Source organism: Plectropomus leopardus, chromosome 14 (assembly GCF_008729295.1).
Source record: "Plectropomus leopardus isolate mb chromosome 14, YSFRI_Pleo_2.0, whole genome shotgun sequence".
Taxonomy (NCBI): Eukaryota; Metazoa; Chordata; class Actinopteri; order Perciformes; family Serranidae; genus Plectropomus; species Plectropomus leopardus.
The window spans coordinates 597,050-613,359 of record NC_056476.1 but is presented as its reverse complement, the minus strand read 5'-3'; the positions used below and the strand labels follow the sequence as shown (position 1 = coordinate 613,359).

The 16,310-nt window shown below is 37.1% G+C and overlaps 1 protein-coding gene across 1 annotated transcript in view; it reads left to right on the top strand.

Annotated features, from left to right (window-relative positions):
* prkd1 (protein kinase D1) overlaps nucleotides 1-16,310 on the top strand; it is a 48,388-nt gene that overhangs the window by 11,833 nt on the left and 20,245 nt on the right. Inside the window, exons 2-10 of the mRNA XM_042500650.1 lie at nucleotides 4,326-4,464; nucleotides 11,793-11,924; nucleotides 12,021-12,190; nucleotides 12,952-12,975; nucleotides 13,505-13,715; nucleotides 14,752-14,829; nucleotides 14,963-15,164; nucleotides 15,246-15,369; nucleotides 15,942-16,019. Of these exons, the coding sequence (XP_042356584.1) occupies nucleotides 4,326-4,464; nucleotides 11,793-11,924; nucleotides 12,021-12,190; nucleotides 12,952-12,975; nucleotides 13,505-13,715; nucleotides 14,752-14,829; nucleotides 14,963-15,164; nucleotides 15,246-15,369; nucleotides 15,942-16,019 (1,158 nt within the window). The remainder of the gene's footprint in view (nucleotides 1-4,325; nucleotides 4,465-11,792; nucleotides 11,925-12,020; nucleotides 12,191-12,951; nucleotides 12,976-13,504; nucleotides 13,716-14,751; nucleotides 14,830-14,962; nucleotides 15,165-15,245; nucleotides 15,370-15,941; nucleotides 16,020-16,310) is intronic.

Sequence of the window (16,310 nt, the reverse complement as noted above, 5' to 3'; positions counted from 1 at the left end):
TCAAATATTCATTATTTTCTGAATGAAAACACTTTAAATGTCAGTTTTTTGCTATGATTATACTATGTTTTTAGATGAAAAAAAGAATAAAAACACAAAAATGAGTTATTTTTTACTGTAAAATTAAACTCAGTGAAAGTAGCTTGATTTTGAAAAGCACATTTTGAGTGCAGAGTGGTATGAGTGTTAGTTTTTGACACTGCACAGATCTAAAGTATAAAAAATCAATGTTGCTGCATAATCCAAAAAAAAAATCAACAACAAAAAAAAATCAACTATACATGCAGTATACTGAAAGTAATTCATTTATTTTGTGTTTTTTGGGCAAATTGGCTTGCCTTCTTTTGAAAACATGGAAAAGGGGATGAGCAGCTTGGCATGAAGTTATATACAAAATGCAATAAATTAGTAGATTTGGATTTTTATAAAAAAAATAAAAAACTATATTTATGATTATAATAATCCAAATTATATATATGAAATTATATAGTAGTGGGAAGAATGCAAAAAACCACTTTAGTTGTTATTATTATTATTTAAGCACCTTTATCGAGCCATTTCTCTGTTTGTCTCTGTATTTTTAAAAAAAACGTGTCTCTTTTTGTTTTCCATTTTCTGGTAGTTTTCTTGGACTCTTTTTAATGTGCTAATTTTTGGGTCATTTTTTCTTAAGTGGCTTATTGCATTCTTCCCATCTTTAAGGGCACAATCGAGTAACTTTTCTCTGGTTTCATAGTGTTTAGAAACATTTTGAATTCATTATTCATAAGAGCGTGCTTCTTCACTGTAATAAAAGATCTGTCTCTGTCTTCTTCCAGCACTGCTGGCCAGTATCATACTGGGCTGGTCAGAGAGCCGGGCTGTGTGTGAGCTGTTAGTGGGTCAGCAGTGTGTGTCGGTATTGATCACGTGTTTACAGCTGCAGCAAACAACTCACACTCATCTCACAGCCTCCACATTTAGATTATCAAGCACACTCTCAACCCTTTAAAACATGAGCAAATTGGCTTAATTTATTTCAAAAACATGGGGAGAAGGCAAAGAGTTACCCACAAATCAACAAATACTAGCAAGAAAGTACAAGAAAATTACCTGAAAATTAGTTAAAAAATAAAAAAGTAAACAAAAAAATCTAATTAAAAAAAAGAAATTGCCTAAAAAAATTCTTAAAAGATATAATAATTTTCTGTAACACTATTTAAAATGTTACTATGGTAATTATAAATATAGTTGTAATTTTTTTTTTGCTTTTTGTCATTTTTGAAGAAATATTTTTTTAAATCTACAAATGTCTTGCAGTTTGTGGAACATTTCTGACCAAGTTACTGTCTGATTTGTGTAATATTTTAATGACACATTTTTAATACTTTATCAAGTGTTATGGCTCATTGACTTGCATTACCTTTTAGCTTAGGTTGTGTAGATTTTAAGGATATGAAGCATTTGAAGATACTCATAGAAAAGATGTGTTCCTAATTTAACTTTTTTCAAATCAAGATATTTTGTAATATTTTCAATTGTCTAAAAACTATTTTTTTTTTTTTTTTTTTTTAGAGATCGCATTGACCCTTGCGGATGAGAAACATGGTTTTGTTTTATTGATGTTTGCTAAAAATAAATATATAATAATATCTAAAAATAAACAACAGCTGGCTGAGCCTCTGCTCCAGGACTCCAATGCCCACAATGCCTCACCAAGAGTTTAATATATGCTAAAGTACATTGAGTACAGAAAGTATCGAACAGAACTGAATAATAGAGACGGAGGAGAGGAATCAACCTTGAGTTCTTGCTGCCATGACAACAAGACTAGCACTGCTGCCATGGCGACACACACACACACACACACACACACACACACATACGCAGTGATGTCTCTATAAAGTGTATTGTTGAGGATGTTGAGAGACACAGAGAGGTGAAGGCCTAATGAGTGAGAAAATAAAGAGTCTGCTCCTCTTCCTCTTCTTCATCTTCTTCACCCTCCTCTTCCTCCACGTCGTCTCCCAAATGTCTTCACCTCCTCCTGATCCTTTTCTTTCTTCATTTTCTCCTCTTTTTCTTATTTTCTTCTCTTCTGTAGCCATCAGCTCTAAAAACATTTTATGAATAAAATTTATAAAAATCAATGTTGCTGCTATTCGACATCAAGAAAATCAAGATAATCGAGAAGAAAATCTACTTAGCATGTAGTATAGTGAAACAAATTCATTTTTGTGGGTGTTTTTTGTTTATCTATTATTTTGTTTTTTTTTACTGTGTTTATTTTAAAACATAGCAGCATTGTCACAAAAAAAGGCATTTAAAGGGTGAAAATTCTGAAAAATAATGAATATTTGCCATTTATGATTAGGACTGATGCTGGTAAAAAAACAAAACGCGATGACAGTAGGAAATAATGATAAATTTGATACCAGTATAATGTTGTAATGTTCAAGCCAAGCGTTTTATAATAATTGTTTTCGTTGAATTACACCGTTTCCTCGTGGCCTGGCAGCAAATGACTTGAGGTCAGGTGCAACATCACACATTTAAAAAATGACTGCTGCACCGTGCACACAAACTTCAGTCATCATTGATCGCAGTTATTGTAGTATTTATAACAAGGTGTTTTATCAAAGATATTCTTCATCTGCGTTTTATGTGAGTGATTGTGTGTATCACTGATGTTGTGTAAATGGTGTTTCTGTGTGTGTGTGTGTGTGTGTGTGTGTGTGTGTGTGTGTGTGGTCGATAGCAGTCTCAGCGATGCCCTGCAGTTGGTCGATGTGTTGCTCATTTCAGCGACGCCTCATTGATCTACAGCGTAACAGTGAACTGCACCTTTAACTTGCTGTGGTTTCACTCCACTGTGTGTGTGTGTGTGTGTGTGTGTGTGTGTGTGTGTGTGTGTCTTTGTCTTTGTGAGGACCAATTAAACTTTTGATAATGACCTCAGACGTGTTTAAAAGCAACTTTTCACTCATATAATAGTCTCATCTCCATTTTTTCGTTCTCGTGGAGAACAGCGGCTGTCGGCTTAATGTCATAATTTCAATTTATTTTTATGGCAGAAAAAAAACTTTATTTTCAAAACTTTATGGAAACTTTTGCAGAATAATTTAAAATATAAATTGTGTACACCTGTGAGATTAACGTGTCCAGACGTGTCACAGTTTTGTCAGAATAATTCGTCCCCTTGCAACAGAAGTGACGTTTGTCATCATGAGATGACTGTTTTTAAACAAAATGTAATAAATCCTGTGACTGCAGCTAATTGCCAGATAATGTAATAAAAGCGTCAGGCTATTATTTGATTAATTTGATTGGATGGTCGCAGTCTGAAGTTGTCAGTTAATTAGCTGAAGTTGATAACAGGAGAGTGTTGGTTTGGCTCGTCTCTGACAGAGTTCTCTGTTCAATTCACCATGTTAGTGTTTTTATATTAATTTATTCTGTTAGATTATTCTGTCCATCAGCTCCTGATGATAATTTGAATGATTTATTCGTCTGCTGATGAAGATCAAAGCTCATTGTTTCCTTTTTCTTCTCTGTCTCTCTCTTTAATTTAGATTTGCTTTATTGTCATGACCATAATTAAAGAACAGATTCACATTTCTTTTTATGTAAGCAGCTTAAGATGCAAAACTCGGAGATGAGGCAAAACTTGATAGTTTTGCCTCATCATTATTGATAGAAATGAATAATGTCGCTGTAACTGCGTGACTGTTCGCTCTGATCTTTGTGCATTGAACTGTTTTTGCGACAAGGCTCATTTCCATACAAACGAGCCAATATTGCACCAAATGTATTCAAATTATGTAATTTAAATATGTACAAATAGCACAAGACCACAGAGATGCTGTTTGCGTGGCAGCGCAGTTAGAGGTGCATTTCACCCTTTCCAGGTGCTTTGAGAGTTTCTTTTTGTAAATCCAATTTCTCGAAGTTGGATTAACACACCCAGATAATTCGACAAGAAGTTGATTTCCTCTGTCATATAAACATCTAAGTTGAACTTTAACGGGACTTGGCGTTCTGGGCGTGCTCCTCATCACTGACTGGGGGTGCAGCAACTTTTTTTTTTTTTTTTTTTTTAATTAAGCACTAAGAAGGGACTTGTAATTTTAATTTTGACTTGAAATGGATTTTATATGTATATTGAATAAAGTCACACCCTAGCCACCCCCTTGCTGTAGCAGATACATTGAAGGCACACCAGCTACTTGGTTCGTTTTGGCATAAATTACCTGGTTTTTGGGAATACAAAAGTCACTCACCAGTCTGTCCCGTCGGCTCACTGCTCTGTCCCGTCGGCTCACCGCTCTGTTCTGTGTCTCCATCAGATACCAGAGTGTGTTTTCTACGGGATGTATGAGAAGATCCTGCTGTTCCGTCATGACCCGACATCGGAGAACGTGCTGCAGCTGCTGCGCTCGGCCTCTCAGATCCAGGAGGGCGACCTGGTGGAGGCCGTGCTGTCAGGTAACGGAGGCTGGGTGGTGACATCACTGCTGGGAGGGGCTTTGAGGTCGGGTTTCTAACATATAACAAATAGATATGACTAGTGTGAGCTGAAGGGAGGGCAAAGATACTTTGGAAATGTGAATGTAAATTTAAAATGTGCAAAAATCCTCAAAATGCCTAAAGTCCTAGATCAGTCCAAAAATGCTAGAAAAATTCTTCAATCAGAGAAATGTCCTAAAATCCTAGAAATGTCATAGAAACATGTTAAAATCCTAGAAATTTCTGTTATCCTAGAATGTCCTTAAATCGTCGAAACATGTACGGGACTGCTGCAACTGGCCCCTGGCAAGTGGCAAAGCAAGTTGAGTACACTGCAGCAGACTAACAGATCCTGAAAATAACATTTGACTGCGTAGTCTAAAACATTTGGTGCCTCGGCCAAATGTCCATAAAAACAGGAAAGTAAAAACTCAAGTAAAAACAGCTTCAGACTCGGAGTGAAGTCGTGTTTGTGCGTTTTGTGCCGAGCTGTCGGGAGTCGAGTGTTTCATTCTGTAAAGGTGTCAAACGCTCAGCGGGTCAGACTTCACCTCATTGGACGAGTGAATGTGTGTGAAGATGTCCTACACTGCCGTCACCTCCTGGGAGACGCTTTCTTTTACACACACACACACACACACACACACACACACACATCAACAAACATAAAACTCATGTTTTCTTTTTATTCTTCTGTCTGCTTCAGATTTCTATCTACTTCACTGTCAATAATTCTCATGAAAAGACCAAAACCAACACTTAAAAATCAGATATATGGCTCTATTGACGAGCACATTTTGATGCACTGAATGTAAAAAGAGGAAGAATGAAGACAGTATTACTTTATTGGTCCCTTGACTAATGGTACAAATACTGCGGAAGTCACAAATCATGAATATAAAATATAAATTTATGATAAACTAGAATTACTGCAAATGTTCTATTAGATATTTATATGAATTTTGGTCACAATTACTGTATCAATTCTTCACATCTTTTCTGAGGTTGCAGTGACCTTTGACCACCAGAATCGAATCAGTTCATCCTTGCGTGCAAATGGACGTTTGTGCCAAATTTAAAGAAATTCCCTCAAGGCGTTCTTGAGATATCAGATCCACAAGAGTGCATCTGGTCAGGTTTCTCACCAGCACAAATGCATTAAAAATATGTAAAATACATCTGCAAAATATGGTCTAAAGAAAATGATCAGTTGTTCACAGTATGAAGAAGATATGCACAAATGATAATTTGTAGAAAAAAGAGATTTCTGGTCAAAAAAGTCTCAAGATAAGAAAACCACTCACAGGTGTCGACTCTCTGGTTTATTAGTTTATTAGACAGTTAAAAACTCTCTTCTCGATTGACTTTCAGCCTGACAAACACTTTAAAAAATCCAGACGTGAATAAATAATAATTTTCCATCTCATGGTTGTCATCTGTCTGTCTGTCTGCCGTTCCGCTCAGGACTCAGGTGTTTACGCTGACGGCCGACAGCTGCTGCACCTCAATTTCCTGCCACCCACCTGTGTGTGTGTGTGTGTGTGTGTGTGTGTGTGTGTGTGTGTGTGTGTGTGTGTTTACATTTGCATATGTGTGTGTGTGTTTACATTTGCATAATGCTGATTGTTTGAATGAATGTGTTTGCATTTTTTTTCTATGTGCAAATGCAACTTCCTTACACATGAATTGCTCTTTTTTTTTCTCTCTGCCTAAATGATAATTCTATTTTATTTCAACTTAGTTTTAGTTGCACACTTATTGCACTTTTTTGCTTTTTTTATCGCTCTTTTTGGCTTATTTTTTGTTTTGTTTTTTTGTTTGTTCTCTGTACATACTGTACATATCTTTATTATTATTGTTATTATTATTATTATAATTATTATTATTATTGTTATTTAATTTTCCTTTGTATATGTATTTACATTATTTTGCCTTTTTAACAAATATCTTATTCAGTTGCTGCTCTCTTATATGATGCAGTTTCCCTAATAGGATAAGTAAAGTGTTTCTATTCTATTCAATTTAAATTTTTGTTTATATCACATACCAATAACATTTTTCTAAAAACAGATCTGCTACGCATTCTACGGATTATAAACTTGTGACTTTTTCCGCAAAAACAAAACAAAAAAACAAACAAGAAAGACGATGCATTTGAAACACTCGGGTTCAATGCTAAATTTAAGACACTATAAGACCTTTTTAATGCCACCTAGAATTGAATATAAGGTCGACTTCAAGCCCATAATGGCAAAAGTGTGAAGAATAAAATGCAAAATCTATGTCAGTGTTTTGAAATCGAACCAGTTTGCTCAAGTTTTTAAAGGGTTAAACACTTAAAGGAGTTCCCCACTTCCTTCGTCGGTACTTTGTTTTATGAAATTTGTCATTTCGCCAGGGATGTGGTGCTCCAAAAAATGTATCCTGACTTACGGATGTCTCTTTTCTGAATGTAAGCCTATAAGAAAAAGTATTTTTGGGCCCCATGGCCTTTAACCCCTCACCCTGCTCCTCCTCCTCTTCCTCCTGTTATTTCCCTCTTCCTCCTCCTCTACCTGTCCTCCTCCTCCTCCTCCTGTCAGGGTGCTGACACTCAGCTAAAACACTTTTGTTAACAGCTCTCTGTCAGTCTCGGCGACAGCTCGAAGTGTGGAGGAAACAAACAGGAAATTGACTTTGTACGGTGTAACAGGGAGCTCCAGCCAAGCGAGCTGATTGGTCACAGACGACCTGTAAAAAAAAAAACCAACATCCTGATAATTCCCGAAACACTTATCCAGACAGGTTTTATTGGCTGCAATTTGACAGGAGAACCGGTTAATGAACTGTGATGGTTTTTTTTTTAATCAGCTCTCATGTTGATTAAAGTTGTTTACAATCGTCAATAAACCCAGAGAATGATGGGATATCACCGCTCCACTGTACTTTAACTATGATTTATTGTTTTCATTATATTTTGCCATAAAGACAATAATCGTCAAATAAAAAATAAATAAATAAATAAAAATCAAAGACACGTGCAAGTAAAAATGTGTAACTATAAAAATGTGTAACCATGCATTTTTGCATTCATGTACATCACTATAATTACCAGTTTCTAACTCTAAATTATCGTCCAAACATCCAAATTGTGATTATAACTTATCATAACTTAAAAAAAAAAAAGCTGTAGTGTGTCTGACTTAAAATAATGAATAATATCTAATAGGGTGGGGCTGGAGTGAAAATGGTAACACGGCGTCCATCGAAAGTTCAATTTGCACACCTGCAGACAGTAAGGACAGCTCCTTCATCGGCTTCAAATCAGAAATGTTGTCATATGCAGGTTTGCAGGTTTAGTCTTTTTAAGACTGAGAGCTTAACTCTGCATCTATAGTCTTCAAACCAAAAAGTAAACATGGTGTGTGCCACTCATGCAACCTGTATGACACTAGTGGCTCCATTTCTAAATTTCCAAACATGATATTTTACTGCTCAGGCTGTCATATTGTTTATTACTAATGCAATTTGACTTGGATTTAGTGCCGTGCCAGGCTGCTTTTGAAATTGCCAGAACATGGCATTAGGGTAGGGTGATACAGCTTTAAAATCATATCACAATATTTTAAAGTTACATACACAATATATATCAACATATATCACAATATATATGATATTTTTAAATGTCTGTGATGATTTATTCTCTATAATCTGGAACCAAACTCACAGTTTGTTTATGTATTCCAGTTCATACATTAATAGTATTCGCAAGTTGCAATAGTGCTCCATGGTTGCAAAATGTGGCTTAATAGTCACAGTCTGGAGCTCTGCAAAAGCCCTGCTTTGTGTGTGTGTGTCTGTGAAAGGCAGAGAGCTGTGGGAGAGAGTGAGAGAACTGAAACACCAGTGTCTTATTAAAACAATGTGACAAGTTATACTCGTTGGCGATACATTCATTTTATATATCGCACAAGGAACACGCCGTGATACCTTGTGTATATTGAATATATTGACCATGCCTACGTGACATAATGACAAATACCGGTGCAGCCAGTTTGCATAAATCAAACAGGTTTCAGCTCTTACACTGGACCAGACCAACAGAACCGGAAATCAACCCAATTCTAGTTGTCAAATTATTTTAAAAAGCGACTGCATGCCGTAAACAAGCAGAAACTGCGCATTTCTTGTAAAAAGGAAAGTTTATTTGGAAAAGATACAATGCAGAATGATGAGAATATGTTAATTTAGAAACATTAAGGCTAAAATACTTAAAGATTTGTGGGCACTTTTAACTTCTAAATGTCTATAAATGGTATTTTTTGAAGAGCGATATCTCATCATTAAAGTTTAGTCTTCTGTTGCACAAAGTTACGGAGCTAAAAATGTAACTGTAATTATTATGCTGCTTCCTGCTGCTGCACCACCGCTGGTTTACAGTTTCTCCACCCGCAGTGTTTGTTTTGTGGCTGCGGGTTAACAAGCCAGCAGCGAGCGCTCCTTAACGCATTTAATTCCACCACAGAGAACACACACATAAACACAGCATTTATATTCAGACAAGGACTACCTAGGAAACCCTCACACTCTCTCTCTCTCTCTCACACACACACACACACACACACAGACACACAAGTCATTTTCTGAAGCATATAATAACAGTTTGGGAGCTTGTTCAGACTTCCAAATGTATGTTGGCCCTCCAAACAAAAGGCATAAACAATAATTTGAATAAATGGAGGTAATTTCCTGCAGCAGAATGTCTAATCAGAGCCGTATTCTACTGGAGGACCACAGCGCAGGGCCACTGTGTGTGTGTGTGTGTGTGTGTGTGTGTAAGAAAAAGGAAAAGGCGAGAGGGATTTCAGAAATACATGCAGAGCGAGCGAGCAAGAGAGAGAGAAAGGAAGCAAAAACGACATCCCAAACTACCCATCATGCCTTGCCAAGCCTGCTGGCCAACCAAACAAACACTTGGTCCATCTGCACCCGCTAAGAGCCTCTCATACCTCCCAAACATTTACAAAATACCCGCTAACAACCCATTCATTACTCTTTGTCTGCGTGTTCTGTTTATCTCCCTCCCCTCGTCTCTCTGCAGCTCCGGACAGTTAAAGTTACTCTGGATGTTTTGTTTCAACGTTTTCAGACACACACCAACACTGAATGATTCTCCTAACGAGAACTTGTGTGCATTTACAATCTGATAGATCTTCTTCCATTTTTATTAAGAAAAACACATTAGAAACAATAAATTAATGATTAAAAGACACGTGAAAACAAGATAACAAAAAAGTAAAATTAGTTCACACAAATAAGCAGAATGAAGTGAAAAGCATGTTACAAAAATAAATTCCATTTACAAGTATTGACATGCCAGAAAAGGAGTAGGAAGAAGTTTTAACGCTTATTTAATCCTATTCCTTCTCCACAACTCATTAATCTTTATTTTACATAGCGGATTAATCCGCTGTTGAAAATAGTCCCCAACAAAGTTACTGTTTCCTACTGTTTGCTTGATAAAAAAGTCTGCGAACTACATTTAAAAAAGATAAAGTGTTTCTGTTTCCCAACAGGTGCAACAGAGTGTGAGCAGAAATGTTAATGAATCACTGAAGTAGTTACACACCGACCTCAGAAGAGTTTTAATCAGGCACAATAAGTGAAAACACCTGTGCAGGTTCACCATCAAACATTAACATTTGGGAAATTTGGCTTCTCTTGTCAAATTATAAGGTTTTGTAGAAAACATGTTTCTCTGTAGTAGTCGTCTGGTAGTCTGTTACAATAGCACTGATATCTAAAAGTTCACACAACGTCCAGCTGATGAGCACTAAAGTCACACCCAAACAAAATGCTGCGTTTTGCATCTTAAACCCACAAACTTACATTATAATAAACTGTCAGCTGTCACAAAGATGCAAATCAAAACTATGCACAGTAAAAAAAATAAAATAAAAAAAACAAACAGATGCTCATGAATGAGTAGAGATTTGATCCCAAACTTGCACAGCTCATTAAACCAGCACAGAGGACGTAAATGAAACCAGATGTTTCCTCCTCACCTGTCTGAGTTTGAAGTCTAAACTAACTTTGAGACGGAGGAAACGGTTTGAGAACAGTTTGAGATCAGAACTTTCTGGCTGCTCGTGCAGGCCGGTTGCTTCCCCTCTGTGGTGTTGTGGGTTTGTCAGCGGGAGGCCTCGGCGCTGCCAGAGAGCCCGACTGAGTTTTTGTGAAAACAGCTGGAGGATGTTTGGGCTCAGATGGCTATCGTGGCCGCCCGCCCAGTCACCCCGCTCCAGCAGCTGCTCGACTCCGAGCCGATTCAAAAGAGAAATCACTTCAGAATAAAACATGTCAGCACAGAGGCTGTTTGTTAGCTCCACTAGAAACTGAATGCTGGACGGTTGTTCTGATGGAAACTTTTGGGTTTTTTTTGTTTTTAATGTTGCAAAAGTCTTGGTGTGGAAATTGCTTGTTGTTTTTAGGCAAAGGTGATTTCAGCACAACATGAATCCAACCAGAAAAATGTGCAAAAAAAGGGGTTTGGAGTTATTGATAAACTGTTGATTGATTGATTTATTAATTTAATTTATTATTATGGAAACTAAAGTTACTTAGTTACATTCAGACTGTTGAGGTCAAAAAATGCTCCATTGAAACCCATTCAAACTGACATTTTTGATCCCACAGCCATCAAAGCAGAAAAACATGACTTGTATTATTTCTGGGTGTCATTCTGGGCTTTTGACTTGGAATTTATCATTTTCACTATTTAGCTGCGAATCACTGACATATCCCAGACTGTCAGCAGCTACACTCAAAGACTGAGCATGAAGTATATTGGAAATAATTCTTTTTTTTTGCCTAAAAATTATTGTAGCATCATGACAGAAACCTTGCATTTAAAGGGTTGAAATTCTTGAAATATTTGATATTTAGGATAATGCGTTTTGTGCAGAGAGCGACATGAGTATGTAAAATATTAAAGGGGGCCCTAAGGGTTAATTTAATCAAGTGCCATCAAGATTGAGGTTTATTGGGAAGACCTGAACTTTATACTGCAAACTAATCACATTTCTGCATTTCACTTCAGCTGACACTTTAAGTCCTTTCACTGTTTACACCTGAGTTGGTGTTTCAGTGGAAATCAACATCTTTTAGTTTGCACATTTTAATGATGTTTCAGCTCTTTTCAGGACTTTAAATTTAAGCACTTCAGTTCCTTTCACCAAGCTGCAACCTCCAGGGCTTTCTGTTATAATGAACTGACTTTCTCATTGTTGTGTTGACTCGTATCCCACCATCTTTTTTGTTTTCTACAGCTTCGGCCACAGTGGAGGACTTCCAGATCCGTCCACACTGCCTGTTCGTCCACTCGTACCGAGCTCCGACCTTCTGCGACCACTGTGGAGAGATGCTGTGGGGACTCGTGCGACAGGGACTCAAATGTGAAGGTACGAAGTCACTGAGGGAGTTTTCTGCTCGAGAGGCGCAAAAGACAAACGACTGTTCATCAATCTTTCGTGTCTGTTGTCTTTGTTTGTGTCCAGGCTGTGGTCTGAACTATCACAAGCGTTGTGCCTTTAAGATCCCTAATAACTGCAGCGGGGTAAGGAGGCGTCGCTCGTCCAACGTCTCCCTGACGGGCGGACTGGTTAACCTGGGACGTCCCCTCTCTGCTGAGCCCTCACCGCCCCACTACACCGACGATGCTTTACTGGTCAGTGGATAATAAACATCCAAAACAGGAAACATATCCTCTTACAGTAGTTCATATTATATCCTACAAAGTTTCATCCCAAGAGTGACGTTACATCCTGAACATAAAGTTACAGAAGTTAGATTTAGGAAGAGAAACACGGTGAGGACATACATTAAAATGATGCAAAATGTCCTGTGTTTTGCGACCATCCAAACCTGTCTCCTGACTTGACCACTCTGGATGTTTCCTTCATAACTTCATAGTGCATTTGTTACAGCTTTCCCAAATTAATGTGTGCATGTATTAAGGGTGCATTATTTCTTGGAATAAGTATGAATTTTGTTGCATTGGTTTTTGTAGGAAAACGCACAAGCAGACCATGAGAACAGTCTGAAAAATGTCACTCTGATGTTTTTTTTTTTTTTATTATTATTTTTTTATTTATGTATTTATTTATTCTATTTTGAAGACCAGTTTTGTTTAAAGAACCAAAACCTGATATCTCATCTGCACTAAATTCAGCAGTTTGCAGATTTAATTTGTGCTAACAAGCTAGCAAGTTCATGTACTTGATATTGGATTCATTGGTGGTGATAATTAATACATCATGCATGATGCATCTTTTGTTAAAACACAATAATTCTGGTGTTTGTCGAAGTCTCACTTTCAGTTGTTTAAAGAACCATAAGATACAAGCTTTGCATTTTTTAAATTTCTTTTTCAGAACATTCAAATACCTCTCTAACTTTATTTTTATTTTGTTGTCTTTTATTGTCCAGTCTCCAGTCAGTCCCAGCATGGAGGTAAGTCCCACCACTTTATCCATAATAACAAACTGGTGGAGTGTAACTCCAAGGAACTGAGATGTGCTTTACTTACATCTGAAATTAATTTACTTTCCTTTCATTTCCCAGATCAGTGTATTCAGTTATTTATTGGATGACCTAGAATCTATCAGGTGCTTGATTCAAAGCTCTGACACTCAGTTTGGAACTGGACACTTTTTAACTATCAGCAATTTGAGCTTTTGGTTCAAGGACAAATTTGGGGATTAATGATTGAGATGTTAGTTTTGCTTGTTTTAGGCAGCAAATCAAGAATATTATTTAAAAAGCGAGTTTTTCTTTTGTACATCTGAGTCCTCATGAAGAGACGTGAACCTGTGTGCCTGCCATTTTCTCAGGTAAACAACCATCGTCTGCTGCATTTCTAAGCATCTGTGATAAAGAATCTACTCCAGCAAAACAATATTTTAGTAAAAAAAAGTAATGATAAAATAACAAAAGTAATGAGCGCTTCCCCTGTGCTTTTCTCTGCTGTCTCTTATCACAGCAGAAGAACCAGTTAGATTACTTCCCCGGTCGGGAGCGGCGCTCCAGTTCCCAGTCGTACATTGGCCGTCCCATCGAACTGGACAAGATCTTACTGTCGAAGGTCAAAGTTCCTCACACCTTCCTGATCCACTCGTACACCCGACCCACCATCTGCCAGCACTGCAAGAAGCTGCTGAAAGGCCTCTTCAGACAGGGCCTGCAGTGTAAAGGTGAGCTTTATTTTAAACTTTTAACACATTGGGTTATCTTTACTACAAATCTAAAGCCTTTCTGGTCACATACAGTCACTAAATTCAGTAACAATTTTATTAATTTAAACCATACTTGGCATATAGAGAAAATACATGCAATTTCCACTGGGTGCACTGTCACAGTTAGTGTTGCTGCAAATGACTGACATATCCCAGACTGTGATAATCAAAAAATAATAATTGACTTTGATTGGAGTATATTGGGAATATATTTTTTTCTTTTTTTTCATTGCCTTTGTCATGGCATCATGACAAAATCCTGGCATTTAAAGGGTTATAATTCTGAAAATTAACATTTAATATTTATGATTAGGACTGATGTTAGTTAAAACAATAATGTATAATATGTTTTAAAGATTGATTTTTAAAAAGTGCCCTTTGTGTGCAGAGCAATACAAGTTTGTGTAATGTTATGTGTGTATTAATACTGGTATTTGTATGTTCCAGCAGATAGCTAACAACCATGTTAACAACATGTAACAACATCCAAAGATTTTCTGTACAACAAAATTATTTTTTTTAAGTAAAAAAAAGACAAGATTTGGAAAAAGCGCTACAAAATAATAATTCTTAAACATAATTTTAAATAGGTAAATATGATAATTATAAATATAGTTTTTCCCTAGCTGTTTTTTTGTTTTCTAAATTTACTTTTTTCTTACAGTTTTTGGAACAGTTCTTACCAAGTTACTCAATACATTTTTTCTGTGTTTCTGAAAGAAATGGCAACCGTTTGCTCAATATTTAAAGGATTAAATATTTGTGAAATGCATCCGAAAACGGCACAAGAAAGGTGATTTCGCTCCAGGTTTCAAAGGGTTAATTGTAACAAGGTTTTTATTTGAAGTTTTATGGTAGTTCCAATATAAAAGAGCTGGACAGTTAGAAACCTCATCCCCTCACTTCAAACTTTCCTTGTTGGTATAAAAACATTCAAACTTTTTTCTGTGCTATAATCTGCTGTAACCTAACAACTGAACTTTTTCATCCTCAGATTGTAAATTCAACTGTCATAAACGATGTGCTTCTAAAGTGCCAAACAACTGCCTGGGAGAAGTTTCCAAAAATGGAGGCAAGTTTCAACCTAATTTTGACCTAAACACAACAATTAAATCTCGATGTCCTCATAGAGGTGGTGTACAGCAGTCGGTCCCCACATTGTCATAAAAACAAACTACACATTCAGGCGTGTCATTGTGTCACAGAGCTCCTGAGCCCAGGGGCGGAGTCAGACGTTGTCATGGTGGAGGGTTGCCTTGACGACCACGATGTCGACAGAGGCGGCGGCCTGCTGGACAACATGGAAGAAGCGCTGACATCAGAGGGGGGTCTCCTGCTGGAGGCGGGGCCCAGCGACCTCTGCGACCTGCACGACCCTGACCTGGATGAGTCCAACCGGGCCATCAGGTACAGAAACACACACACACACGCACACACAGAAACACACACACGAACAGTTATGAGACTAATTTGTCCTGCCCCCATCAGCCCATCCACCAGTAACAACATCCCGCTGATGCGAGTCGTTCAGTCCGTCAAACACACGAAGAGGAAGAGCAGCAACGTGATGAAGGAGGGATGGATGGTCCACTACACCAGCAAGGACACTCTGGTACCACACCAGTCTGTCTGTCCACCTGTCTGCTTATTTATCTGTCTCATCATTATTTTGTACAAGGATGTTTTGAATTATTAATTCAGGAGAAACACACAAGTGGAAAAAGGCAATGAGCAGCAAAAGAAATAATCAAAAAAATTGCAAGAAATTAGTCAAAAGTACGAGAAAATTACCTGAAAATTCATTAAAAAAGAAAGAACAACAAAACAAACAAAACGGGATTCTTTACAAAGTGCTAAAGAATTATATTATTTCTGTATCATTTATCATGATCATGATATAAATAATTTATTTTATTTTTAATTTAATTCCCCCTAGCTTTTTAAAATAATTGTCTAAATCTACTAATTTCTTGCAATTTGTAAAACATTTCTTTTTTTTTGTTGTTTTTGTTTGTTTTTGAAATAAATAAAGCCACTTTTCTGAGGGTCCAGAGGTTTAAATGATTGTGAAAGGCGATTTAAAGCAGCACATGAAACATGATGTTGCTCCAGGTTTCAATAACTAGTTTTTCCTCACCTGCTGTCTCATCTGACTTCATAGTTATTTTTCTTTCTCTGTTGCAGAGGAAGAGACATTACTGGCGGCTGGACAGTAAATGCATCACACTGTTTCAGAACGACACAGGAAGTAAATACTACAAGGTAGGACGAGCGCCTCCGCCTCATTTTTCTAAAATTTTCTTTCTTGCCCTCTCATGGCATTAGTACACTAATGTGTTTGCATGAGTTCAAACTATCATTGAGCAGACGTCTATAACCCACCAGGTCTTGAAGTTTACAAGTTTAAACTTTAAGCCTCATTTTAACGTAGCGGACGTTTACTTGTCAACGGTTCTTGCACAAATGTTAAACTTTTGTTGCGGTTTGGCCTTTTGTTCACACGACAACGGCATTTTGGGGGCCTGAAGATGCAAACTTTTGAAACCAGGTTTA